Here is a 26,322-nt window from a genome sequence, read left to right as displayed (position 1 = left end):
TTTCCATTTTTCTTGTATATCTGATTACATGCTATTATCTTATATTGAGAATCCTTAATTTTACGTTTTTTTTTTTTTTTTTTTTTTTTTATTTTTTAGAATATAGATTGATTTTGTTATGTATTAACTGAACATGTTTAGCAATATGCCTAACTTAATGAAACTAATTGTTTACTTAATTTAATTTAGTTTATAATTGGATTAGTTTATATCTGGAAGTGACACATTATTCTAATGGGGGATTTATTTTTAACAGCGTTTACATTGTTTTTCCCTGTGTGATACTTCTTGGTGATGGAGTATGTTGTTTTAGATGATATATTCTAGCTTAGTCTATTCTTAATACTAATGTTTACATGTTCTCCTTTCCTGTTTTGTAGTACTTGGAGCTGGTTGCTACAATGTTTTTTGCCTTATTCTAGTTTTACATATTCTCCTTTCCCTTTGGTGGTACTTGGAGCTGTTTTTTGTTAACAATAGTTCTTATCTTGTCTATGGTTTCCTTAATGTTATTGTGTTTTATTCTATGGGGTGTGTTGTGTGTTGAGTGTGAGGGGCTGTCGAGTGTGAGGGGCTGTCGTGGTGCACTGGGTCATTGTCGCTGTGCTATTGTCTTTTGTCTAGGTGGAGTGGGGTTGTTTCGCCTTCTGTCAGTTGTGTCATTGTGGGTGCTAAGTCGGGGAACTCAGTTGTTGTATTTTGTGCTACTGTACGCGCCGGGTAAATGTATTTCTTTTTTGGGCGTCTTGCTGTGCGTGGCTTGGTCGTCAGGATGTCTTCCATGTCGGGTCGTTTGTGTAGGATGTGTGAGCCGTATCTTGCTCTGAGTTTTGTCAGTCTTGTTTGTAGAGGGGTTATTTCTGTCGCCTCGTATACTTCGTCGCTAGGGGTGCGGCATGGTAGCTTTGCTATGCTGCGTAGTAGTCGGCGTTCTGTCGAGTACAGTCTGTTTGCTACTGTCTTTGGTATTCCGCCTAGTGGTGCAGCGGCGTATTCGTATATTGGTCGTATGTATGTCTTGTATGTGTGTATAGCTGTCCTGGTGGAGCAGCCATACAGTCGTCCTTGTACTTGTCGGATTAACTGTTGTCGTTTCCTCGTTTTGTTGAGCAGGTATTGCAGGTGGGCTTGGTAGTTGAGGTGTTTGTCTAGGTAGACACCGAGGTATCTCGCCTTGTCAGTCAGTTGTAGGGGTTCGTTCCATAGTCGGAGTGTTATGTCTTCTCGTTTTTGCTGTCGTTTTTTTGTCAGGTTGCGGTGTTGGAATAGGACTAGTTGTGTTTTAGTCGGGTTGGGTCGGATTCGCCATTTAGTCATCCATGTCTCTAGTTTGGTCAGGTATTTTGCTGCTTTTTTTTGTATTATGTCTGTCCTGAGTCCTGTGCACCAATATGCAGTGTCATCTGCATATAGGGCGATCTTTTCGTGTTGGTCTGTTGGGGTCGGTATGTCGTGTGTGTATAGCGCGTACAGTAGTGGGGACGATATTGCACCTTGTGGGACTCCCGCCTCTGGGGTGAATGGTTCAGAGGTGGCGTCTTGCACATGTACTCTGCTGTGTCGTCCGGTTATTTGAGTTTTTACTAGGCGTACGAATTTCGGTGGGATGCCGAGTTTGAGCAGTTTGAACAGGAGCCCATTGTGCCATAGACGGTCGAAGGCGCGCTCGATGTCGAGAAATATGGCTAGCGTACAGTGCGATCTGTTGAAGCCCTGGGTGATGTCGCATGTCAGTTTCAGAAGTGGGTCTGTGGTGGAGTGGTTGGGGCGGAAGCCGGCTTGGAGTAGGGGGAGTAGTTGTTTGTTGTCCACATATTTTCTTAGTCTGTCGGTCAGTATACGTTCATAAGTTTTTCCTATAACGTCCAGTAGTGAGATAGGTCGGTAGGAGAGGGGGTCCGTTCGTGGCTTGTCGGGTTTGGGGATCATTATGGTCTTACTTGTCTTCCATGCAGTCGGGATTGTTTCTGTCGTTAGACAGTAGTTGAACATCAGTGAGAGGATTGGGATTAAGGCAGGGAGGGGGGCGTTCTGCAGGTGGATACGTTTAATGTTGTTTTGTCCTGGGGCTGAGTTTCGTCCGGTCCGTATTGCGTTGGTGATTTCAGCGTCTGTTATAGGTTTGGTCAGTTCGGAGGTGTCTTCTGTTTCCGCTGTAGGACTTGTTAGTAGGTCGGGGAGTTGGTTCTCTACGTGTCGGTAGAAGTCGTTGTCGAACTTGGCGTCTGTTGGGAAGGAGTGGATGGTTCGGAGGGCGTTCTGGAATGTGTCTGCTTGTGTTTTAGGGTCTGTGATTGGTTCGTCGTCTACTATTAGTGTCTGGTTGGGGGGTTTCTTTTGTCCAGTCAGCGTCTTGAATTTGTTCCAGAATTTTCTGCCTTCTTTGTAGTTGAGTTGGCGGCAGGTGTCGTCCCACTCTTTTTGTTTGTGCTGGGAGATTATGCGTTTCGCTTGCGCGTTTAGTCGGTTCCACTGTCGTCTTAGGTCTGGGTTATTCGTGCGTCTAATTTCGCGCTGTAGTTGCCTTTTCCGCCTTAGGATCGCTAGCGCCTCCGCCGGAATGGTGGGCCTCCAGTTCTCTATTGTCTTTTGTGGGATTGCCTCGTCTATTGCTGTTGCGAAGGTGGTTTCTAGTCGTTCGTTTAGGTGTTCCAGGTCGGTGTTGTCTGTCAGGGTAGTTGGCAGTGCTAGTTCGTCTTGTATAATGGTTTGGAATTTCCTCCAGTCGGCTTTTGCGTATAGGCGGATGTTGCGTTGTGTGGGGTGAGGCGGTGGTGGGTTTATAGCAGTTGTGGCGAATATGATGGGGAGATGGTCGCTGGTTATGGGGTCACCTAGGAAGGGATTAGATAGGTTATTGGTTAGGATCGGGCTATGGAGGATATGGTCTGGGGTGGAGGAGCCGCGATGTCCGATGAAGGTTGGTTGGTCGAGTGCAAGTCTGGATATCGGGTCGGTTGTTAGTATGTCAAGGAGTGCTCGTCCATTGTCGTTCGTTGCTGTGCAGCCTAGCTGTGTGTGGCGTGCATTCAGGTCGGTCAGCAGGATGAATTTGTTGTAGGTCGTCATCAAGTACTGCAAGAAGTCTAGTGGGATGGGGTGTCCGGGTGGGTTGTACAAACATGCGACTGTCAGCTTGCATCTTTGTTGTGTCCTGATTTGCACCACGACAGCTTCTGTATCCTGTAATTGTTGCGGGAGGGGCATCTCTTTAACTGGGATGTTGCTTTCTGTGTATATTGCTACGCCCCCCCTGCCGTCGGGTCTGTTTTTGGAATGGCAGGTGTATCTGCTTAGTTTGCAGTGTTGTTGTGGGCGTAGCCATGTTTCGGCCACGCCAAGGATGTGTATGTTATGTTGATGCATGCTGTGCATAAGTGCATGTTTCCTATTGCGCAGCCCTTGGACATTCACAAACATGATGTTTGCGCTGTCATTCTCTGTCAGTCCCGCCATCGCGCTTTTGCTGTTGTAGCTGGGGGGGGGGGGGCAGTTGTTTACGTCGTGTCTGTAATATCTGTAATTGTGACGTGGACCCTGTTGTTGCTTTGTGTCACTTCCAGATCTTTGTTTAGAAGTTGTCTGATGGTCTGTCGCAAGACAGTCTTAATCTCGTGTTTTCTGTCTTGGAAGACGTTGAGCAGGACGGTAGTGAGTGTGCGGATGGGCCTCCGTGCTGCGCTTATATGCCCTCGGTTGCGCGTGGTGGGGGGAGGGCGGGCCAGAGTCTATATAGGGGGGCGGCGGGCGCGCTGGGCGCAGACCGTAGCCGACTCGCCAGCCGCTGCAGCTGCTGTTTGTGCACGTTTTGCTTTGCCCGAGGAAGGAAGGATGACAGGCCGCGGCAAGGGAGGAAAGGGGCTCGGCAAGGGTGGCGCCAAGCGGCACCGCAAGGTGTTGCGCGACAACATCCAGGGCATCACGAAGCCCGCCATCCGCCGCCTGGCTCGCAGGGGCGGCGTGAAGCGCATCTCTGGTCTGATCTACGAGGAGACCCGCGGGGTGCTGAAGGTGTTCCTGGAGAACGTGATCCGCGACGCGGTGACGTACACTGAGCACGCCAAGCGCAAGACTGTGACGGCCATGGACGTGGTGTACGCCCTGAAGAGGCAGGGGCGCACCCTGTACGGTTTCGGCGGTTAGGCTGCGTCGCAGCGGGCGCTGGCCTTCCCGCGGCCGTGCTTGTGGGTGGGAGAGACTAGAAAACGGCCCTTTTCAGGGCCACCACACTGTTCGGAAGTTGAAAAGTGCGAAAGAGTCTGTGTTGTTGTTGCTGCGTGTGTGCGCTGTGTTGTTTGTTTGTTTCTTTCTTTCTTTCCGTTTGAGCGACGTGATGTGACTGGGAGGGGAGAAGGAAAGGAAACGTGTCATGTGGCTGGCTGTGTGTGGAGCTGCTTCGTTTGTGTGTTTGTTATTGTGTGTCTTTGTATCGATCGCGACGGAGATGGCGGGCTGTGTGTTGTTGTGCGAGAGGCGGTGATTATTTGCTTGCGTGGTTTGGCTCTGTGTGTTTGTTTGCGGCGGCGGCGTTGGGGTTTCCGAGGCAAGGCGTGTGGGCATAGGCGGCCGGATCAGCTGTTTCGTTCGTGTCGACGGCCGTTGCGCGCGGGAGTGGAGGGCGGTGTGTCGACACGCCTCCCTTTAACAATGGTCATTATTGCTGCCGTTGTCGGTTTGGAAGGCGACTGCGACCGTGCAAAATGTGTGTGTGTGTGTGTGTGTTTTGGGCCACACGGGCTGTGTGGACGACAAGATGGCGGACGTGCGCCGGCGGCGGCTGTGCTGTGACGGTGCAAAGTTAAAACAAAACAAGGTGCGGCGAGGACGACTGAAATTTTGCTTTGGACGTAGGTTTGTGTGGTGGCCCTGAAAAGGGCCGATTGTTGTGGGCCGAGCCGGCAAAGCGCGTTGCGTGCAGGGGAGCACGCGGCGGCTGCGATTGCCTGGCCTCCTTTAGGCCTTCTTCTCGGTCTTCTTTGGCAGCAGGACGGCCTGGATGTTGGGCAGGACACCACCCTGTGCGATGGTGACGCCCGACAGGAGCTTGTTGAGCTCCTCGTCGTTGCGGATGGCAAGCTGCAGGTGGCGCGGGATGATGCGCGTCTTCTTGTTGTCGCGGGCCGCGTTTCCGGCCAGCTCGAGCACCTCAGCCGCGAGGTACTCCATGACGGCGGCGAGGTAGACGGGCGCCCCGGCGCCGACGCGCTCTGCGTAGTTTCCCTTGCGCAGGAGGCGGTGGATTCTGCCGACCGGGAACTGGAGCCCAGCCCTGCTTGAGCGGGACTTTGACTTGCCCTTGACTTTGCCTCCCTTTCCGCGTCCGGACATGGCGATGGGCTAGCGACGGTGCACACGAAACGGAAACGAAAACGACCGGTGCGAGCGGCAGCGAGTCGAGCAGCGGAGTGCGTGCCGGCGCAGCCGGGGTGGGGGTGCTTTATGGGCTCGGGTGCGGCGGCCGGTTGCGCGCGCGCCCCATTGGTCGGCGGCCGCAACAGGGCGAGCTGGTAAAGGTGCGGCGGCGGCTGGCGGCGGGTGCCACTGTGTGGGGAGACGCTGACTAGAGCGGAGCGCTTGCTACTGGTGTTGCTGCCGTCGCGATAGTTTAGTGTGTTTTCCGCGCGATTCTGTGTATTCGGCGTTAGTCGAACGTTCTTTTTCTACGTTTTGCCGCGTCGTCTTTCAGTCGGAGCGGTTATTTTCTGCGTTGGTGTTGGTCGTCGCGCGCGTTGATTTCGTCGTTCGCGGCGGAGTCAAAGGCCACGATGGCCAGTTCTTCAGCCGGTTCTCGAGGTTTGTTTCCCTCGTCTGGCAAGAATATCATGTCATGCGCTGAATTGCTGTCGTATTCATCAGAGTCTTGTCTGCCTATCTCTCGATCAGTCCACCGTCGGCTGTCGGATCCTACAATTCAGTTTACGTCAGAACAAGTCAATCAGGCGACCGATCAGATGCAGCAGGACAGCGTTGAGCTGGGTTCATCCGGCCCAGGGCCGAGTAGCGTGGGGCCAGGCTCCGGCGGGATACCTAACGGTGACAACGATGCCGTCCTGGCCGCCCCTACACCCGGCTCCGCTGACGCTGCACCGCCTGTAACGCGTCGCAAATCGACGAAATCCACGAAGGCGCGGGATGCTCCATACTCGCATGCTTCACGTAAGCACGCGCATCCCCCTTCGCACACCGACTCTGAATCAGCTGAATCCAGGGCGCCTGACAGGAAGAAGCAATCAACCGACCGTCAGGACCCTGTTTCGCCTCAGGACGCCTCCGCTTCCAATGCGGCGACCGACTCCAGTCTGGTCGACATGGCGACTGACTACGAGGTCACAGTTCCAACGTCGAACAGATTTGAAAGTTTAGATGATGTCACACCAGCTGACCAAGACATTCCAGACAATATGCCGGCTCCTACTCCTGTCAAGGCCCCCAAGGTGCCACCTATCATAGTTCACGACACGGTCAACTACCTCGATCGCGTCAGGGAACTGAAGGGGCACCTGAAGGGTTCCTTTTCCTGCCAATATAAAAGAGGTAATATCCGTTACGAGTTTGAACACCCATCAGATTATCGATACATGATCGATTATCTCAAGACTCGTGCCATTCAGTACCACACATATGATCTCGACCCTTTCAAAATTTTGAAGGTCGTCGTCAGGCACCTTGAGCCCACCACCCCTCCCGCTGACGTTAAGGAAGCGCTGGAGGAGCTGGGCTTCACTGTGCAATCTGTCGCTGTTATGCACCAGCAAGTGCCAGACGCACAGGGAAAACTGACCGACGTCAAGTGGCCTCTATTCGTCGCTGTACTGCATTGTACACCGAATGTCTACGACGTCTACAAAATTAAATTCCTCCTGCACATGAAAGTGGATGTAGAATCCTACCGAAATGAATCTGGCTTGACACAATGCTTCAATTGCCAGCGTTTTGGTCACGGCTCCCGCAACTGCGGCCGTCTGCCGCGTTGCGTCAAGTGTGCCGGAGACCATCTCACCCGACTCTGCCAAAAGAAGACTAATGAACCGCCCAAATGCTGTAATTGCGGTCAGGCTCACCCAGCTAATTATCGTAAATGCTCTGCATATCAAAAAGCACTAGCGAACTCTCGCAGTTCTTCCACTCCGGCAGCCTCGGCGCCTTCGACGCCAGCTGCTCCACCAGCTGATACTACCAACTTTCCAAACCTGCGAGCACGTCGTGCCCCTCCCTCACCTTCTTCCTCTGCTGCCGGCCCGGGGCCCTTGCCTCCGCGTCGTCCAGCTTCACGCCCAGAGACAGCCTCCCACTCTGCTTGGGGAAAGACAAACCCATCCCCAGAGCCTTCTACACCCCCGCCCCCTACCTTCTCCTTCCCATTTTCAAACCATCTTGCAGATCTTGCTGCCTTACTGCAGCAGTTCAACATCCGCAAAATCATTTCTACATTCCGTTCAACTATGCAACAACTCAATTCAGCTTCTGATCCGTTCAGTAAATTAATGATAATTCTGTCTGCCTTCATCTCTTACTTCTCCGATGGACCGTAATCTACACCGCCCATTTCGTATATTCAGTTGGAACGCCGATGGTGTTCTCCGCCAACGCCATTCTCTTGAGGGCTTTCTCGATGACAGGGGGATCGACATTGCCCTTATTTGCGAAACGCACTTAAAACCACATCAACAGTTTTCCGTTCCTAATTATTACGCATACCGATCCGACCGCGCGGATCGGCCACATGGAGGTACTCTTGTCCTAGTCAAACAGTGCCATACGCACAGACTTCGACAGATACCGCAACTACAACACCTGGAGGCCACAGCTATAGATATACAGCTATATGGACAGTCGTTGACTCTTGCTGCAGCTTACAACTCCCCCGCTCGAGCTATACTCCCGGCCGACTTGGATATCCTCTTCCACCTGGGGCCCAAGGTCCTCGTGGGAGGGGACTTCAATTCCAAGCACGGGACGTGGGGATGCCGCTCCACAAATGCAAATGGACGTCGGCTATTCCAGTACCTAGAACTGAACGCCGCTACCCGTGTTATTGCACCAGACTCTCCCACACACTATCACAAAACCGGTCTTTACCGTCCTGACATCCTCGACATTTTCCTGGCGCGGGACATTCCGTGGGTCCACCGGATCTCTGTGATTTCGGAACTTGATTCCGACCACAATCCGGTGACCCTCGAATTCCTAGACGCTCGCCCACAAGACCAGCTCCGTCCGGCTTACGTTATCAACACAGACTGGGAGCGCTACCAACAACTTGTTGACCTTCATGTCCTTGAGCTTCCGCCCATTACCCGCCGCAGCCACATCGATCAGTCGGCGGACCGGTTTGCAAAAATCCTCACCGAATGCTACCGCACCTCTTCCCGACGAGTCCTCCAGCCTCCTCGTCGCCTGGACCTTCCGCCAGACGTCCAGGAACTAATTCGTACCAAACGTCGATTTCGTCGCCGGTGGCAACGCCTCCGCGACCCAATCGACAAACGAATTTGGAAGTCACTGGCTCAAGAGCTTCGGGTACGCTTACAAGAGGTCCATGATCAGGCATGGAACCAACGCCTTCGAGAGGCCGCAGACCGTCCTGACCGACTGTGGCGCATAGTCAAGGAGACTACAACCACTCCCCCTCCTTCTCAGCCCCTCCACGGTCCCCAAGGCCTGGTTTACTCGCCTCAAGACAAGGCGGAGGCCCTCGCACACAGCCTTGAGCGGCAATTTCGCCTCAACGAAGTCGACGACGACGAGGCTGACGCCCACGAGACCCGCGTTCATCGTCGGGTCCGTCAGCTTCTTCGCCGTCGTACAGACACCACCTTTCCACCGGTCACTCTCCCGGTGGTGGCGACTTACATTAGTAGTATTCCAGCCCGAAAGGCCCCTGGTCCTGACGGTATCCGGCCGACCCTTCTTCATCACCTCTCTCCAGTTGCACTTTCGTACCTGGTTAATCTTTACAATAGCTGCCTTTCCTACAACTACTTCCCTCCCGTATGGAAACTGGCCCGTGTCATTGCCCTCCCGAAACCTCGCAAAGATCCACTCTTCCCACAGAACTACCGTCCCATCTCCCTCCTCAACTTCCTCGGCAAGATTCTAGAACGCATCATCCTCTCCCACCTTCAATCCTTCCTCGATTCTCATTCTACCCTCATTCCCCAACAGTTTGGGTTTCGGGCGGGCCATGGCACGGTCCACCAACTCATCCGCCTCCACGACACCATCCGCAGAGCGCAACTGGAGCGACAAAGCACAGGCATGGTCTTACTAGACATTGAAAAAGCATTTGACCGAGTGTGGCACGAGGGCTTACTATATAAGCTTGACGAATATGGTTGCCCTCTCCACATCATTCACACTCTCCGACGCTTCTTAACTGGGCGCACATTTTATGTCATGCAAGGCCGAAGCCGAAGCTCAATCCGGGCCGTGGAAGCTGGTGTGCCCCAGGGGTCTCTCCTCTCCCCGATTTTGTACGCTATTTACACTAATGATATCCCCTCCCGTGTCCCCAACCATCTGGCCCTCTATGCTGATGATACTGCCGTCTTCACTTCACACCGAAACCTCCAGTTTATCGCTCTGAACCTTACACGCCACCTAGAACAGATCACTCAATGGAGCAACATATGGAAAATAAAAATTAACGCAGACAAGACACAGGCCATCCTCTTTACAAACAAACGAACTCCGCCAGCTCGCCTGGTGGAACTCGAAGGCCGACACATTCCTTGGTCACAGACAGTAACCTACCTAGGTCTCACCTTCGACAGCCGCCTCACGTGGAAACCCCACGTTGATGGCGCCTGCCACAAGGCTTACGGAATGATACACAAACTCTACCCTCTGCTGAAGAGCCCCGGCCTTTCGATACAATCCAAGTTGCTTATCTGGACGTCCTGTGTCCTGTCACTCCTGCTATATGGATGTGAACTATGGGGACTAGCTGCCGACACTCACGTACTCCAGGTCCAAATAGTGCAAAGCAAATCACTCAGGATCATAGTAAACGCTCCACGTTATGTCTCCAACTACGACATCCGCCGTCTTCTCCACATTCCACCCCTTGTCCATCAAATCCGCCTTCGTGCCTCAAATACCCTTACCTTCCTACAAAACTCACCTCATGATCACCTCACAGTTCTTAGTCGTGCTGTTGGAGACACACCTTACGCTCATCCGACGCTGATACTCCAGCGCCGGTACCGTCCCAACTGACGGTTTCACTGCAGTTGCGTATCTACTGATCTTTTTAATCTGTCAAACTTTATCATTTCTATCGACCTAGACACATAACAAAGCCATTTCGAACCTAATACTCAATCTGAAGGCAGGCCTAAGGCGATCCTTCGGCACATAAGTGGACGAAAGTCCCGTCAAGTTTGCGGTGGTGGTGCGGCGGGTGCCACTGTGTGGGGAGACGCTGACTAGAGCGGAGCGCTTGCTACTGGTGTTGCTGCTGCCGTACGTTGGTTCGAGATGCCGCCCAAGACTAGCGGGAAGGCCGCCAAGAAGGCTGGCAAGGCGCAGAAGAACATTTCGAAGGGCGACAAGAAGAAGAAGCGCAAGAGGAAGGAGAGCTATGCCATCTACATCTACAAGGTGCTGAAGCAGGTGCACCCTGACACGGGCATCTCGTCGAAGGCGATGAGCATCATGAACAGCTTCGTGAACGACATTTTCGAGCGCATTGCGGCCGAGGCTTCTCGCCTGGCGCACTACAACAAGCGCTCGACCATCACGTCCCGCGAGATCCAGACCGCTGTGCGGCTGTTGCTGCCTGGCGAGCTGGCCAAGCACGCCGTGAGCGAGGGCACGAAGGCGGTGACCAAGTACACGAGCTCCAAGTAAGGAGGTGGCTCTGGAATGGAAGGAAGGATGGAGAAGGCTCCTCCGTTGCGAGAGCGGCAAAACGGCCCTTTTCAGGGCCACCAACTTGCCTTTTGCGGGAAGGGCGGAATTGTTGTTGTTGTTTGTGTGTGTGGACGGCTGTGATGTATGTGTGCATTTTGATTGTGGGTGGGGGGGCGCGTCAAAGCGTGTTGCGCGGGGTACGGCCACGAGGTTGGTCGCCGTGGCGTGGAATGGTGGCACGCCTCGTTGGCGTGGTTTTTGACCCATTGGTGTTGTTGGGGTGTGTGTGTGTGTTACCCGTCTGCGAGGGGGGACAGTGCGATCGGCGACTTTTGTGTCACCGTAACGACGGCCGTTTGCGGGTTTGTTTTTTTGCACATCATACATGGCGAGGGTGAAATGTGAAATGTTTTTGTTTGGTTTTTGTTTTGTTTTTTTGCCGCCCACTATTCCCTTTGCTGTACGCCGAGTTTGACAATGGTGCGACGTAACTGCAGCGTGGAGGTGTGTGAGTGACGTTGAAATGAACGTGCCATTAAGACGCATTGTTGTTGTATTGTACTGTACGTGTACGGCGACACGCACGATGATGTACCATTCGACTCTGATGTTTGATAGCCGTGTCTGACTGATTGCGTACGACGCACGCACACCGATGTCGTCATTCAAGATGCACGCTAGACGACGACGGCGGCGGCGGCGGTGGTCGTTTGTTTGGCGAATGTCTGTACACGTGTTTGTCTGTGTCCATCCGGTATGTATTTGTTTGTTTGAAAGTGTTTTGTGTGTCGGTGACGTGGTCCGATCCGTCGCCCCCTGAGTAACTGTCGATCGGCGCGATAGACCGGCGTCACGCAACTGAACCGAAGTCTTGGGCACACCCGTCATACTGTTGTACACCGTCGCGCTGAGAACGGTAACGAAAGGTTGACGTTGATCGGTCGAATGTCTGGGCAGAACGTGAGGAATGAGGCAAGAGTGCAAGGAGGGGGGGCAAAAGAGAGAGGAAGGGAAAAAGGGGAGAAACGCATTCGTAGAGCAACGGAACGTTCCCGTGTCGGAGGCGTATTGGAGCCGCACTGAAATGCGTTTAACGGCGGCGCGGCTGCAAGTGTCTGCCGTGGTGAACGTTACCTTTGACGGCTGCGTTGGGCTTTGCCTTTGCTTTCGCTTTCGCTTTCGCGTTCGCTTTCGCTTTCCCGGATGTACGTAACGTTTGTTGATATGGTTCTGAGGAAGAGTGTATGACAGTGCCGTGCCGTCCATGTTCGTGTGCCCTCCCATTGTGTGTATGCTATTGTCTGTGTACTTGAATGATGTATGTAGGTGTTAGTGGACATGTTTTACCAGTGGGGGGAAATGGATCGTCGATAGTTGCCGTCACTCTGTCACGGTCGAGATGACGCACCCTCCGTACAGAAAGGTGTCGAGAAAGTGAGTGTGTGTGTGCGTCCGTGAATTGGCAGCGTTTGGAGGTGGGCGTGCCCTGCATGTGGCCCGGAAAAGGCTGTTCGTTAGGCGGTAGTGTTGTGTGGACAGGGGAGGGGCATGCGTAACGCTGCTGGCATGGCATTTCGGGAGATGGGAGGGGGCAAACGAGGAAACGAGGAGCGGCGGCCAAAGACGGGACGGGGAGGGGCGCGGTGTGGGTGGCTTGCGCCTGTGCTCGGCGTTGTGGTTTGTGCAAAAGAGGAGGAGAAAAACAATGTGAGTTGCCAGGGAGGGGAGCGGTGTTGTGTTGTGGTTGTCGTGGTGTAGCCGCAGACGCGGCTGTCAGTGAACGTGGCGAGACGGACGGATGCGCGGAGGGGCGGGGGCGGCGCATTTCGCCGGTGCCGTGCCGTGCCGTGCCTGAAAGCCGCGTGGTCGCTGTGTTGTTGGTGGCGTGGGGGCGAGGAGAGTACCGTACGGGTGTGCTTGTGCGCCGGAAATGGCACACTGCGCCCGCCCGTCTTGGAGGCTGATGGCTGTGGTGTGGAAATGGGGCGCGGTGATGTTGAAGCACAGAAAAGAAACCAAGAAAACGGAAGGCGTGATGCGGCGGTGGTGGTGAGAGCGGGAAAAACAAAACAAAAGAAAAAAAACAACAAAAAAAAAGAAGGAAAAACAACAAGAAACAAAAAAGAAAACAAAAAGTCTATCAATATTAAAATGTAAATGGAAATGGACCCAGGTATAACCTCCCTGCACAAATAGCAGAGAGTCCGATGATAATAAAAATGTGCCAGAATGTTAACGTCCCTACAAAACAAACCCAACGATAATATTAATGAAAGAGTGAACCGTATGTAACATTGCAACAGACATAATGAAACCTGATAAATTGTATAAGGGCAGCAGCCGTTGACCTTTGGCCCTGTATTCAGAATAAAAAGAGCCAAAGATCGTTACCCCAATGAAAAAGACACTGAAACACGTATGTAACATAGTAGCGATGGCGAGACATTGTAGCATCTGTGACCAGAGAGTTTGCGCTGGACTGCGCGAGTGTTGCGAGCGGTTCTCAGTCAGTCAGTCAGTCTGTGTAGTTGAGGGCTGTACTCTGTCAGTAGTCGTCGCGTGCAGTACGCTAATAGTCGTCATGCAGAGCGGTCGGTCAGTAGTAGCAGCCGAGTGCGGTTGTGTGATGTAGGCGGTCGGCAACACTGGTCAAGATGGTGAATAAGGTATACTGTTAATTGATATAATCGTTAGATAATGAGAAATTGTATTTATTGTAATTATTCTCCAACAAGTTCCCCAATAATAATTTTTATTTCAAAAGCATTTTTCAAACATTTAATCTTTTATTGAACTAAAGAGTTCGTTCCACTTCTTTGAAGAAAAATGTCACTAAAATCACAAAGAAAGAGAATATTATTATTTGCAATGCAGTTCCTCCAAGCGCTGCGCAACAACCAGAGCAGAAATGTGACATCCATTTATTCGGAGGTAAGACTTTAATTCTGATTGTTTTGCACGGGGCCAAAGACCGATATTTCGGTTTAATTGAAGTTTCTTGTCACTGAACGGACTTTTGTAAATGTTGTGTGAAGACTTTATATTTGAGTCAGATTGCGAATTGCACATTTTTGTTGCCATTTTCAATACCTCTCATTGTGGGCGAGGTTACAATTAGCGCAATGTCCATTAGCATCCGTAAATAACATTGTCCATTATTTTAAATATTGCTGGGAGGTTACAACACACACACACACAAAACAAAAAACAAAAAAAAACAAAAAATTGCATTTATATCCGCTCCTCAATTGTAGATACCCCTTACACAGCTGTGTGCAATGAATGAGTGCTGGCTGGTAATTAATTGCACTCCTTGGAGGGAAATGCCATAGGAAGTAGTCTTTAAAAAGTGAATGTTTTTCGTTAAGAGACAAAAGTTACTTTAGAAAAAAAGTAATAGTGGGGCTTTTGTTGTTGAACAAAATAAGTACAATGAACATACGTTATCAGATTTGCGCAATGCAGCGTCACACCACCTTTTGATTATAACACAATATACTATACATCGTCCCGAACCGTGACCAGAGTCGCGAGACGAGCAGAGCACGCCGCCGACGCCCGCTCAGTACAACCGTCCACCCGCTACTACTGTCGACCGACTACTACCTCTCCCGACTCGCGCTACAATATATATAACAACTGTTCCTGGCGACCCGGTGCGTGCAACTACTGTCGTCTGGCGCGGTCCAAGCGCCGACTAGCAGCGATAAAGAACTCTCTGGTCAGACAGAGATGCTGTCATGCCTCGCCATCGCTCTGGTAATGAATACATACGTGGTGCAGCGTGCGTACCACCGGAACACGCAGTGGCGGAGCCAAAGACTGTGTTGTCGAGGTCGAGTGCGAGTGGGAAGAGAGGCAGCGTCGGCACGGAGATGCAAGCGAGCGCGAGACGCACGGGGGCTGCGGCGTGGCGCGTTTGCGGTCGGCGCCTTTGGTGGCAACGGCCGGGACAAGCAGCGGTGTATGGTGTGGTGCGGGGCGGACAGGGGCGGCGGTGGACGGGGAGGAGGCGGCGCGACGACGGCATGGGGGCGAAAACGGGACGGGGGACGGCGGATGTTGAGAGGCGTCACGCGCGGACAGGACACAGACACAGAGACACACAGATTGGAAAGGGAGGGTGCGCGGTAGTAGTTGGGAATGTGCGTACCGTGCGGGATGGGAGTGGGCGAGGAACACGGTCGTGGCCCCTGTTTTGGGTGCGTGTGATGACGTCGGTGTGTTGTGGGAAGGGAAGGTGCTGTGGCGGCGGCGCGTAATGGGCGTAGGCCGAAAAGAGAAAGGAACGTGGGCAGTGTGTTGGCAAGCGTCGGTTCGACTGCGACGTTGATGGGCAGGGCAGGGCAAGGTTAATGGTGGTAGGAGTAGGCGTGTGGGCGCAAAAAATCTGCCGCTGCAGGCGGTGCCGTAACCGCCATGGCGGGAAGGAGAGAGGGCCAAAGAAAGAAAGAAAGAAAGAAGAAAACAAAAAAAAAAAAAGGAGGGGGGGGGGGGGCGAAAGTGGAGAGGCGGTGGTGTGAGAAGGGCGGGGGCGGAAGGAAGGCAGGAAGGACAAGAGGCGAGGCGACGGCTTGCTTTGTGTATCGGTCGGTCTCTGGCTATGCTTCGTTTTCTGCAGCAGGGTCGGTGCGCGGCGTGGCTCGCGGCAGTGGGAACGCCTGGTGGCTGGACGGCCAGCAATGCGGTTGGATGGGCGGCCACAGCACCGCACCTGTGCCCGAGGAGGAGACGCTGGCGGCGGGCCCTGAGGTGAGGCCGGCTCGGCTGGGGCTGTGGATGTGTAGGTGTGCGCCGCTGCTGCAACAACGAGTAAAACGCGAGAAGAAGGGATGGCGGTAGAGAGGAAAAAAAGAAAAAGGTCGTGTTGTGTTGATGCGCAGGCAGACGCGTACAGAGGGACGAGCCCGGTCTGCAGCAGGGTGTGGCCGTGCCGAGTGCAGAGCAGCGGCGGCTCGGTTCGGTTCGGCCCGGCCCGGCGGGCCGCGCTGTTGTCGCGGACGTGAGCGCCCCCTGGCGGGTGGCCGGAGGCGGCGCGGCGTGTTGGACGTGTGGCTGGTGGCAGTGCACAATTTGCGAGTGGCTGGCGGTGTGGTGTGGCGGTTGGCGCGTCGGGCGGCGGAGAGGTATGTGTTGCGGGCGCCCTTTGCTGCGCTGCGTCGTTGCGTGTGCCGTACAGGGCGGGCGCTTGTCGACTGTGTGGGCGGTGTGGCGAATTGGCGTGAAACGGCTGCCGAGAGGTGTGTGGTAGCGAGCCGGTCGGTGGTGTCAGTGCGAAGGGGAATGTGCGTGCGTTTGGCGGTTTCGGTGTGCTTTTTGCGGCGTGAGAGTGGGAATTAGTGGGGCCGGCTGTTGTGTTGGTTCCTTGTGTCTTGTGTCGCGTAGCTTGATGGCAACGTGGAAGGACGCCGGTTTCGTTTCGAGCCTTGCGTGTGGTTGTCGACGTTGACTGGTTGGCGTGTGCCGATGCACGTGCATGTGTGGGTCGCGAGTGCGTTTTTGGCTGGCTGTGTGTGTGTGTGTGTGTGTGTGTGTGTGTGTGTGTGTGTGTGTGTGTGTGTTTTGGGGGGGAAGGGGGAGGCGGTGGTGAAAGTGCAGTCGTTGCCACGGGCGTCGTCGGGTGGGGCTGGGGCTGTGCGTCGTGGCGGAAAGGTGGTAGGTTGCGGGAAGCGAGCCCGTCGTTGACGGTGTCGCGTGAGTTGTGAATCGAGTGGGGCGCGGGGCGCGGGACAGGAGCAGCGTGCCGCTGCGTCGTGGTCGTCAGCAGAGGCTGTGCGTGTGCTTGTCCTTTTTGTGGGCGGTTCGTGCGAGGCGTTTTTGTTTTGTGTTGCCCTAGTTGTTAGTTTATTTTGTTTGTGTTTGTTATTTTGAGACGACGACTGGTTGGTGGCGTGCGCGCGAAGTGGCGGTGTGCGCTTCCCGTGTCGTTTGTGTTGTTTGGTTTTTTTGTTTTTGTGTGTTTTTTTTTTTTTTTTTTTTTTTTTTTTTTTGCACTGGGCCCCGGTGGGTGGGTGCGTGTGTGTCGATTGCCGGCTGGCGAAAGGTGCGCCATCGGCGGGGTGGGTCGCCGGCACAAGTAGAGGCGGCGGCGTTGTTGCTGTTGTTGTGTGGTGTTTGTTTTGTTCGGCTGTGTCGGCGAGCTGTGTTGCGGTGCGTGTGAATGGTGGTGCAAAAGTGCTGGCGTTGGGGCTGCGACTGCGACGGCGACGGCGGCGAGCCGCGGGCGCGCCATTGATAGTGATGTTGTGAACAGCGGCTGTGTACGGTAGTGGTGTTGTTGTAGCACGACGTGCATCCGGGCCGGCGCGGAAAGCGCAGTTGCGGGCGGTTGCCCTTCGGTGCCAGCCATGTCGCGTGAGCGGCGGGTTGCTCTGGTGTCGACACGTGGTGCTCTGGGTTGTTGTGTGGTGCCCTTTGGCCGGTGGGGGTGGTTCGCGTGTGTCTCGTTCGCGCTCGGTGTCTGGTCGTGGTCGTGCTGCTCCCCCGTCTGTCGGCGGTTTCCGACGTCGTCTGTACGTTTTTGTTCGTTTGCGGCGTGCCTGCCGACGTCGTCCCGTCGCGACCTTTCAACCGAAAGTGTGGCGCCCGAAGGTGAACGAACGTAACCCTGACCTCGGCGCTTTACGCTGAGCCGAGCGAACCGAACCGAACCTAACCTGTGGTGTGGCGAGGTGAGCTCAGCCTGTGAGCCCCTAACGTCTACGTAAGGTAAGCTGTCCGGCTCACGCCTCACGTTTTTGAACGCTTTTTTAACCTACGTTTGACGCTTCTTAACCTAGCACTGACCCCTTAACCTAACGTGTAACCTAACCTAACCTAACCTAACCTAACCTAACCTAACCTAACCTAACCTAACCTCTGACGCCTGACGTGTTTGAATGCTTAACCTAAGTTTGACGCTTAACCTAACCCAAGTCCCCTTAACCTAACCCACGTCCACCTAACCTAACCTAACCTAACGTAGACGTGTAAACGTAATGTGTAACGCGTAACGTGTAAGGTCGGCTGTCGTGTGTGCTTGACGGCAGATTGGGTTGGTCTGTAGATTCGGATTGCGGTTTGCCTCGGTCGAGGGGTTGGGTCGGAAGCGGCGAGGGGCGGCGGCGCCTGTTGCGCAGGCGGCGTCCGTTTGCGGCGGGCAATTGTTGAGAAACGGCTGTGAATGTTGGCGGGCGAGAGGAGGAGGACGGCGCGCGATGTGGCCCGACGGCTGCGGGCCGATCGGGAAACGGCGGGAGGGCGACGGAAGGCGATGGGGCGGCGGAGGCGCGTTTGCACGGCCGTCATCGCCGCACGCCTCGGCTTGTGTGGCTGTGGCGCCGGCCGCGCTGGCCGGGCTGCCGCGGCGACGGTGTGGGAGTTTTGCCGAAGGTTTGGCCATTGTGGCGGGTCGTCGGCTGGGGCTGTGGGGGCGGCATTTGGGCGGGGGCGGCGATTCTCGGCGGGCCGACCCAGGCTGTAGCGCGCGGTAGCTGCAGTTTGGCCGTGGTTTGCGGCGCTGCCGTGGCGACTGGTTGGCGACTGTGGTGTGGCTGTGTGTAGCCCCATCCTCGGTGGTTTGAAAGGCGCGGGCGGTTGTGGCGCAGGTTTGGGGCTGCTCTGCACAGGCTGTCGGACGTTGGGCGGTAGCAAGCGCGGGAGGCGCGGCGCGGCGGCGCGCAGAGTGGCGGCCGCTCTCTCGGCCGTCCGCGCCCGCCCGCGACACTGGCTGGGCCTTGTGATTCTCTGCTCTGCTGCTGTGCTGTGCTTGCGTGCCTGCCTGCCGTCCCGCTCGCTCTCGCTGTGTGTTACGCGCGTCGTCGAAATGGCAGATCAGGCGGCTACGAACGAGACTGCTGCGGCACCCGCCGCCACCGGCACTACGAAGAAGGCCAAGTCTGCGTCGTCTGCGAAGAAGCCGCGCGCCAAGCCTGCGCACCCGCGCACCTCTGAGATGGTGACGGCCGCCATCAAGAGTCTGAAGGAGCGCGGCGGGTCGTCGCTGCAGGCGATCAAGAAGTACATAGCCGCGCACTACAAGCTGGACGCGGAGAAGCTGGCGCCGTTTATCAAGAAGTACCTCAAGTCGGCCGTCGTGGCGGGCGAGCTGGTGCAGACGAAGGGGAAGGGCGCGTCCGGCTCGTTCAAGCTTGCCGGCGCCGGCGGCGGGGGGGCGGCCGAGGGCGGCAAGGCTCGTGCTGGCGGTGCCAAGAAGAAGCGCGCCGCTCCGGCCAGCAAGGAGAAGAAGGGCGCCCGTGCGGCCGGCGCAAAGAAGGCTGGTGGCGTGAAGGCGGCGACCGGTCGGAAGGCGGGCGCCGCCAAGAAGGCGTCTGCGGCGTCGGCCGCGCCCGCGGGTGCGAAGAAGGCGGCTGCGGCCAAGCCGGCCAAGGCCAAGTCGCCGTCGAAGGCGAAGAAGGCCGCCAAGGTTCCGACGAAGAAGCCGAAGGCGCCGCGCCCGAAGAAGGCGACGACGCCGTCTAAGGCGAAGGCTTCGCCCAAGAAGAAGAAGTAGAGTAGAGGAGAAAGAGATGGGAGAAAGGAAGGGTTTGGCGCTTGACTCCGTCGTCCCCACCCCCCGTCGTCGTCTAGTGGCGCGCAAGAGACGCGCGGCCCAAAACGGCCCTTCTCAGGGCCATCAAAGCACGTCGGGGAAGGTTTTGATTGTCGTGTTGCGTTTGGTGTGGGTGTCTGTCTGGCGTTTCTGTATGCCCGTGGGGATGCTGTTTGCGTGCCGTGGTGGTTGGATTGCGGGGGTCGGTGGCGGGTGTGGGCGGCGGTAGCGGTAAGCGGTGTTGTTGTTGTTGTCGTGGTTGATTGTCGCCGTGTTTGTGGCGGCGGCCGACGGTTGGTTTTTCTGTCACGTTGTTTTGTTTGAATACGTTGGTTGGCTTGCCTGCGTTCGTTCGTCTCGGATGTCTGTCTTGTCGAGTCGTGTCTGGTCTTTGTTTTGTTTTGTTCCTTTGTGTGTGTGTGTGTGTGTGTTATGTTTTGCAACGGGGGGCACGTTGAGATGTGGAAGGAGTCGGCGGGGATTTCGGTGGCGCGTAGAGCGAGCGAGCGCGCGCGCCTGCCTGGCCGTTGGCCGTCGGAGTGGAGTGCGGGTTTTTTTTGTTTTCGAAACGAAAGCGGCGGCCGGCCAGCCACCCGTGCGGTGTGACGTCGGCCGTTGGGTATTGTGCGCTTTGAGCGCCGGGGAGGGATGATGTGTGATTGTTGCGCGCTGCTAGCAGGCAGGCAGAGTGAGCGGGTGTGGCGGACGGACGGGAAGTGGTGGTTTTTTTTTGTTTTTGGGTTGCGGGGCGAGAGGCAGGCGACCGACAAAGTTTGCTCGCGACGGAGAGATGTTAGTGGCCCTGAAAAGGGCCGTTTTTGTTTGTGCGGTGCGGTGCGGTGCGGTGCCGCGGCGCGGTTTAGGCGCGCTCGCCGCGGATGCGGCGCGCGAGCTGGATGTCCTTGGGCATGATGGTGACGCGCTTGGCGTGGATTGCGCACAGGTTGGTGTCTTCGAAGAGGCCGACGAGGTAGGCCTCGCTGGCCTCCTGCAGGGCCATGACTGCGGAGCTCTGGAAGCGCAGGTCGGTCTTGAAGTCCTGGGCGATCTCGCGCACTAGGCGCTGGAATGGCAGCTTGCGGATGAGCAGCTCTGTGCTCTTCTGGTAGCGCCTGATTTCTCGCAGGGCGACGGTGCCCGGCCTGTAGCGGTGGGGCTTCTTGACGCCTCCGGTGGCGGGCGCGCTCTTCCTCGCCGCCTTGGTGGCGAGCTGTTTGCGCGGCGCCTTTCCGCCGGTGGACTTGCGGGCCGTTTGCTTTGTGCGGGCCATGGCGGTAGCGGTAGCGGTAGCGGTAGCGGAGCGGCGTGCGTGGAGGTTAGGTGCGGCGCGGCGTCCGGTGCTGCCTTGACAACGGGCCCGCGCGCCTCCGTGCTGCGCTTATATGCCCTCGGTTGCGCGTGGTGGGGGGAGGGCGGGCCAGAGTCTATATAGGGGGGCGGCGGGCGCGCTGGGCGCAGACCGTAGCCGACTCGCCAGCCGCTGCAGCTGCTGTTTGTGCACGTTTTGCTTTGCCCGAGGAAGGAAGGATGACAGGCCGCGGCAAGGGAGGAAAGGGGCTCGGCAAGGGTGGCGCCAAGCGGCACCGCAAGGTGTTGCGCGACAACATCCAGGGCATCACGAAGCCCGCCATCCGCCGCCTGGCTCGCAGGGGCGGCGTGAAGCGCATCTCTGGTCTGATCTACGAGGAGACCCGCGGGGTGCTGAAGGTGTTCCTGGAGAACGTGATCCGCGACGCGGTGACGTACACTGAGCACGCCAAGCGCAAGACTGTGACGGCCATGGACGTGGTGTACGCCCTGAAGAGGCAGGGGCGCACCCTGTACGGTTTCGGCGGTTAGGCTGCGTCGCAGCGGGCGCTGGCCTTCCCGCGGCCGTGCTTGTGGGTGGGAGAGACTAGAAAACGGCCCTTTTCAGGGCCACCACACCGTTCGGAAGTTGAAAAGTGCGAAAGAGTCTGTGTTGTTGTTGCTGCGTGTGTGCGCTGTGTTGTTTGTTTGTTTCTTTCTTTCTTTCCGTTTGAGCGACGTGATGTGACTGGGAGGGGAGAAGGAAAGGAAACGTGTCATGTGGCTGGCTGTGTGTGGAGCTGCTTCGTTTGTGTGTTTGTTATTGTGTGTCTTTGTATCGATCGCGACGGAGATGGCGGGCTGTGTGTTGTTGTGCGAGAGGCGGTGATTATTTGCTTGCGTGGTTTGGCTCTGTGTGTTTGTTTGCGGCGGCGGCGTTGGGGTTTCCGAGGCAAGGCGTGTGGGCATAGGCGGCCGGATCAGCTGTTTCGTTCGTGTCGACGGCCGTTGCGCGCGGGAGTGGAGGGCGGTGTGTCGACACGCCTCCCTTTAACAATGGTCATTATTGCTGCCGTTGTCGGTTTGGAAGGCGACTGCGACCGTGCAAAATGTGTGTGTGTGTGTGTGTGTTTTGGGCCACACGGGCTGTGTGGACGACAAGATGGCGGACGTGCGCCGGCGGCGGCTGTGCTGTGACGGTGCAAAGTTAAAACAAAACAAGGTGCGGCGAGGACGACTGAAATTTTGCTTTGGACGTAGGTTTGTGTGGTGGCCCTGAAAAGGGCCGATTGTTGTGGGCCGAGCCGGCAAAGCGCGTTGCGTGCAGGGGAGCACGCGGCGGCTGCGATTGCCTGGCCTCCTTTAGGCCTTCTTCTCGGTCTTCTTTGGCAGCAGGACGGCCTGGATGTTGGGCAGGACACCACCCTGTGCGATGGTGACGCCCGACAGGAGCTTGTTGAGCTCCTCGTCGTTGCGGATGGCAAGCTGCAGGTGGCGCGGGATGATGCGCGTCTTCTTGTTGTCGCGGGCCGCGTTTCCGGCCAGCTCGAGCACCTCAGCCGCGAGGTACTCCATGACGGCGGCGAGGTAGACGGGCGCCCCGGCGCCGACGCGCTCTGCGTAGTTTCCCTTGCGCAGGAGGCGGTGGATTCTGCCGACCGGGAACTGGAGCCCAGCCCTGCTTGAGCGGGACTTTGACTTGCCCTTGACTTTGCCTCCCTTTCCGCGTCCGGACATGGCGATGGGCTAGCGACGGTGCACACGAAACGGAAACGAAAACGACCGGTGCGAGCGGCAGCGAGTCGAGCAGCGGAGTGCGTGCCGGCGCAGCCGGGGTGGGGGTGCTTTATGGGCCACACGATCCGTACAACACACACACCCACCAAAGCGGGCTAGCCAACGCCAACTCCAAAATGCAGTGCAGCGCCAAGGAACCTCTGAAACCTCAGGAACCCAACAGCAACTCGGTCAACCAACAGCTCGCACATATGCAAGCGCAGTTTCACCAAAGCAACTGACACCAATGCACACCCAGGTGGAAAGCAGGGATAATAGCAAGACGCCAATCCAAGGGCCCTCAAAATCACCGCCTACGCCCAAGCCCAGGGAACATGTGCCAATCCCGAGGCCAGGGCACAGCTCAAAATCCACCGAAGTCGAGCAAGTGACACCATCAACAAACAAGCCAACACAAATAAAAGCTACACACCTACAAGGAAGCCACACAGCGGAAACCATAACTGTACCAAACCAGCCAACTACTACAGAAACTGAGAAACCAGCACCACCACCAAACAGTGAAAAACCAGCACCACCACAAAACACAGAACCAGGCCAAACTCCCCTTCAAACTGAACTGGGAGCAGATATAGGCGAAATACTCAGCACCCTCAAGCTCTTCGACAAACAGCGACTGCTGAATACAATCAAACTCACCGCTCAAAAACTCCGACAAACAAACGACAAGGCCACCAAAGCGATAATACTGATGGAGGCAGTATTCACCATCATAGAGTAGCTATGGCAGGTCGCAGAACACCCAAACGAAACACGACATTATGCGTCTGGAATGCCAATGGCATAAAGTCCAAAAAGACCGAAGTACAAGCATTCATCGCTGAAAACGACATCGACATTATGCTCGTGACGGAAACCCACCTACGTCCACCTGACACCTTCCGACTCAGAAACATGGCCACTTACAGAACAGACAGACAGCACCAGAGAGGCGGTGGCACAGCGATTTTCATAAAAAACAATATTACGCACGACATAGTAGAAACCCCTGCAATAGAAGAATTAGAAGCCACCTTGTTAAAAATCAACACAACTCTCGGAGTTCTGCTGATTGGGGCTGCATATCTTGCCCCAAATAGAGAACTTCGCGAAAACGAGCTACGCCAGATATTTGACCTCCATCCAAGGGTGTTACTTGGGGGAGACCTAAATGCTAAACACCCATTCTGGAACTCACGAGTGGCAAACCCGAAGGGCAACAAACTAGTTAGCCTAGAAGAGGCACTCCAAATCACAATCTGGGGCCCTGACGACCCCACCCACGTCCCACTACTACCACAACAGAGGCCTGACGTCCTGGACATCGTTGTGACCAAGGGGTTAGCAGACAACATTCACTTAGATGTGCAGGACGACCTGTCCTCTGACCACAAGCCTGTACTAGTAAATTTCCACAGACTCATGCCACCACCGCCACCGCAGCACCAAACGTTCAAAACCGACTGGGATCTATACCGAACTTCCCTAACAGCGACCATCCGCCCAGACATCCAACTCAGCACAACAGAAGAAATCGACTCAGCAATAGAATCCCTCACCACTCAGATCCAAACAGTTGCACGCCAATCAACAACCAAAACAAATCAACCAAGCAATGATTTCGAACTCCCACCCCTCCTCCGTGATCTCCGTTACATTAAAAATAAAGCCAAAAGACGCTGGCAACAAACTCGCGACCCAAGAGATCGTACCACCGCCAACCAACTAATGCGCGAGCTGAGGAAACGGTTAACGGAATGGCGTGCGGAAGTATGGGCGGACAAAATGGATTCTTTCAACCTCCAAACCACCGACGAGTGGAAGGTTGTAAGGAATATAAGAGCCGCCCAACCACCCAAAAGGGCCATGACAGGCAACCAGGGCACAATTTACGACGCCTTGTCGAAGGCCGAGTTACTCGCTGACACCTTCGAAGAACAAAACACCCTCCCAACCCACGACGTACAGACACGCGACGACCAAGACCAAGAAGACAAAATTAAACAGACCATCAATACATTGAGGACTACGCCACCCTCCACAACACCGCAGCTAACCACCCCAACTGAGGTCAGAAGAGAAATACGAAAAAGAAAGGGGGGTTCTGCACCTGGACTTGACAAAATAACTCATATGCATCTAAAAAATCTGCCACGTAAGCCAATAGTGCTCCTAACCAGAATATTCAATAAATGTCTGCACCTATCGTACTTTCCCTCCTCCTGGAAAATAGCTAAACTGATCACCATACCGAAAGCAGGAAAAGACCCAAAAATCCCTTCAAACAACAGACCTATCAGCTTGCTACAGACCATGGGGAAGCTGTTTGAGAGGATCCTACTTCAGCGTCTCCAACCATCCCTGACCGACAATAATACACTCAGAGCCGAGCAATTCGGCTTCCAAAAGAAGGTGTCAGCAGAACTCCAAGTGCTTCGCGTCACCGAACACATAGCAGCAAATATGAACTTGCAGAAATCCACCGCAGCCGTGTTCCTTGACTGGGAAAAAGCCTTTGACAAGGTGTGGCATGAAAACTTAATATGGAAGATACTGCATCAAACATCTATCCCAGACGTCTACGCCAAGCTACTTGACAGCTACTTAAACGAGAGGCATTTCGTGGTTGAGGTGGATGGCAAACGTTCCACTCGTCGCCAGCTGATGGCGGGCATCCCCCAAGGGTCTGTCCTTTCGCCGACTCTATTCAACATCTACGTCAACGACATTCCCTTGGAGGCAGGAGTCCACATCGCCCAATTCGCTGACGACACGGCGTTCTACACCAGTGAACACCGCCAGCATGTATCCATTGGCAGACTACAACGCCAACTCAATCGCGTAGAAAACTGGTGTAGAACAAACAAATTACAACTCAACGCCACAAAAACAACTGCCATTTACTTCACCCGAAAGCGACCATTCCTGGAAAACCATCTGCGCCTCAACGCCCAGGAGCTACCCTGGAGGGACGAGGTCAAGTACCTTGGCGTGACGCTGGACAGAAGACTGCTGTACCACCACCACATCAGAGAGAAAAAGACAAAAGCACTGAACCTAGCTAAAGCACTGTACCCCCTCTTCAAGAGCAAAAACCTAAAAGCTGAAACAAAGCGGACACTATATAAGACAACGGTGCTGCCCACAATGACGTATGGTAGCTCATCTTGGGCAGTGGCTTGCCCTACAAGAAAATATGAATTGCAAGTAGTCCAAAACAAAGTGCTCAGGTGGATCCTAGGAGCACCCTACTGGACTAAAATATCCAAATTACACGAACAGCTGGAGATGGACACACTTGATCAAACAATTAGGAAACAGACAACAAAACTTTTTCAAAAGATAGATAACATTAGAAATAGCTGCAGACACCTGACAGACGTAGGGACCCAAAGACCTAAAACCTGGCACAAACAGAGGGTACCTCGATCCATCACAGAGGACCCCACGGAATAAACCAGGAAATACACCCCATCTCCCATTTACAAGCAATTTCAATCACACCAACCACCTTAAACCAGACCAAGTAGATCGTATTGCGAGAGACAACCTAGTGGCAAGCAGACGCTGAACCACCAGGGACAAGAGGAAAGCGGCATCCCAGCCGCAACAAAAACACCACGGACCAAGAGGAGCGGAAGGAAAATCAACACCAAGCCTTCTGAAAGGCGCAGTACCCCATCAAGGGCGGCGGATTGGTGAACTTTTAAGTTCAAAAATCACAATCCTGACCCCCAAAGAGAATAAATGGTGCCCCAACAGCACTACCTAAACACAACTACATCAATACACGGAAAATCGGCGAAGCCGATAAGCCTGTTCAACAACATTGTGACACAAAAAAAAAAAAAAAAAAAAAAAAAAAAAAAAAAAAA

General features: G+C 54.8%; 1 protein-coding gene across 1 annotated transcript; it reads left to right on the top strand.

Annotated features, from left to right (window-relative positions):
* The first annotated feature begins 5,951 nt into the window (after nt 1–5,951).
* LOC124591088 (protein piccolo-like) lies at nt 5,952–23,189 on the top strand. The gene is made up of 3 exons (XM_047131703.1): nt 5,952–6,819; nt 7,135–7,476; nt 22,591–23,189. The coding sequence occupies exons 1-3, from the start codon at nt 5,952–5,954 to the stop codon at nt 23,187–23,189; spliced, it is 1,809 nt and encodes a 602-aa protein (XP_046987659.1).
* The last annotated feature ends 3,133 nt before the right edge of the window (nt 23,190–26,322 follow it).

Source organism: Schistocerca americana, unplaced genomic scaffold (genome assembly GCF_021461395.2).
Source record: "Schistocerca americana isolate TAMUIC-IGC-003095 unplaced genomic scaffold, iqSchAmer2.1 HiC_scaffold_80, whole genome shotgun sequence".
NCBI classification, from domain to species: Eukaryota; Metazoa; Arthropoda; class Insecta; order Orthoptera; family Acrididae; genus Schistocerca; species Schistocerca americana.
Note: the sequence above shows the minus strand (reverse complement) of the source record. Positions and strands in the feature narration are given on the sequence as shown.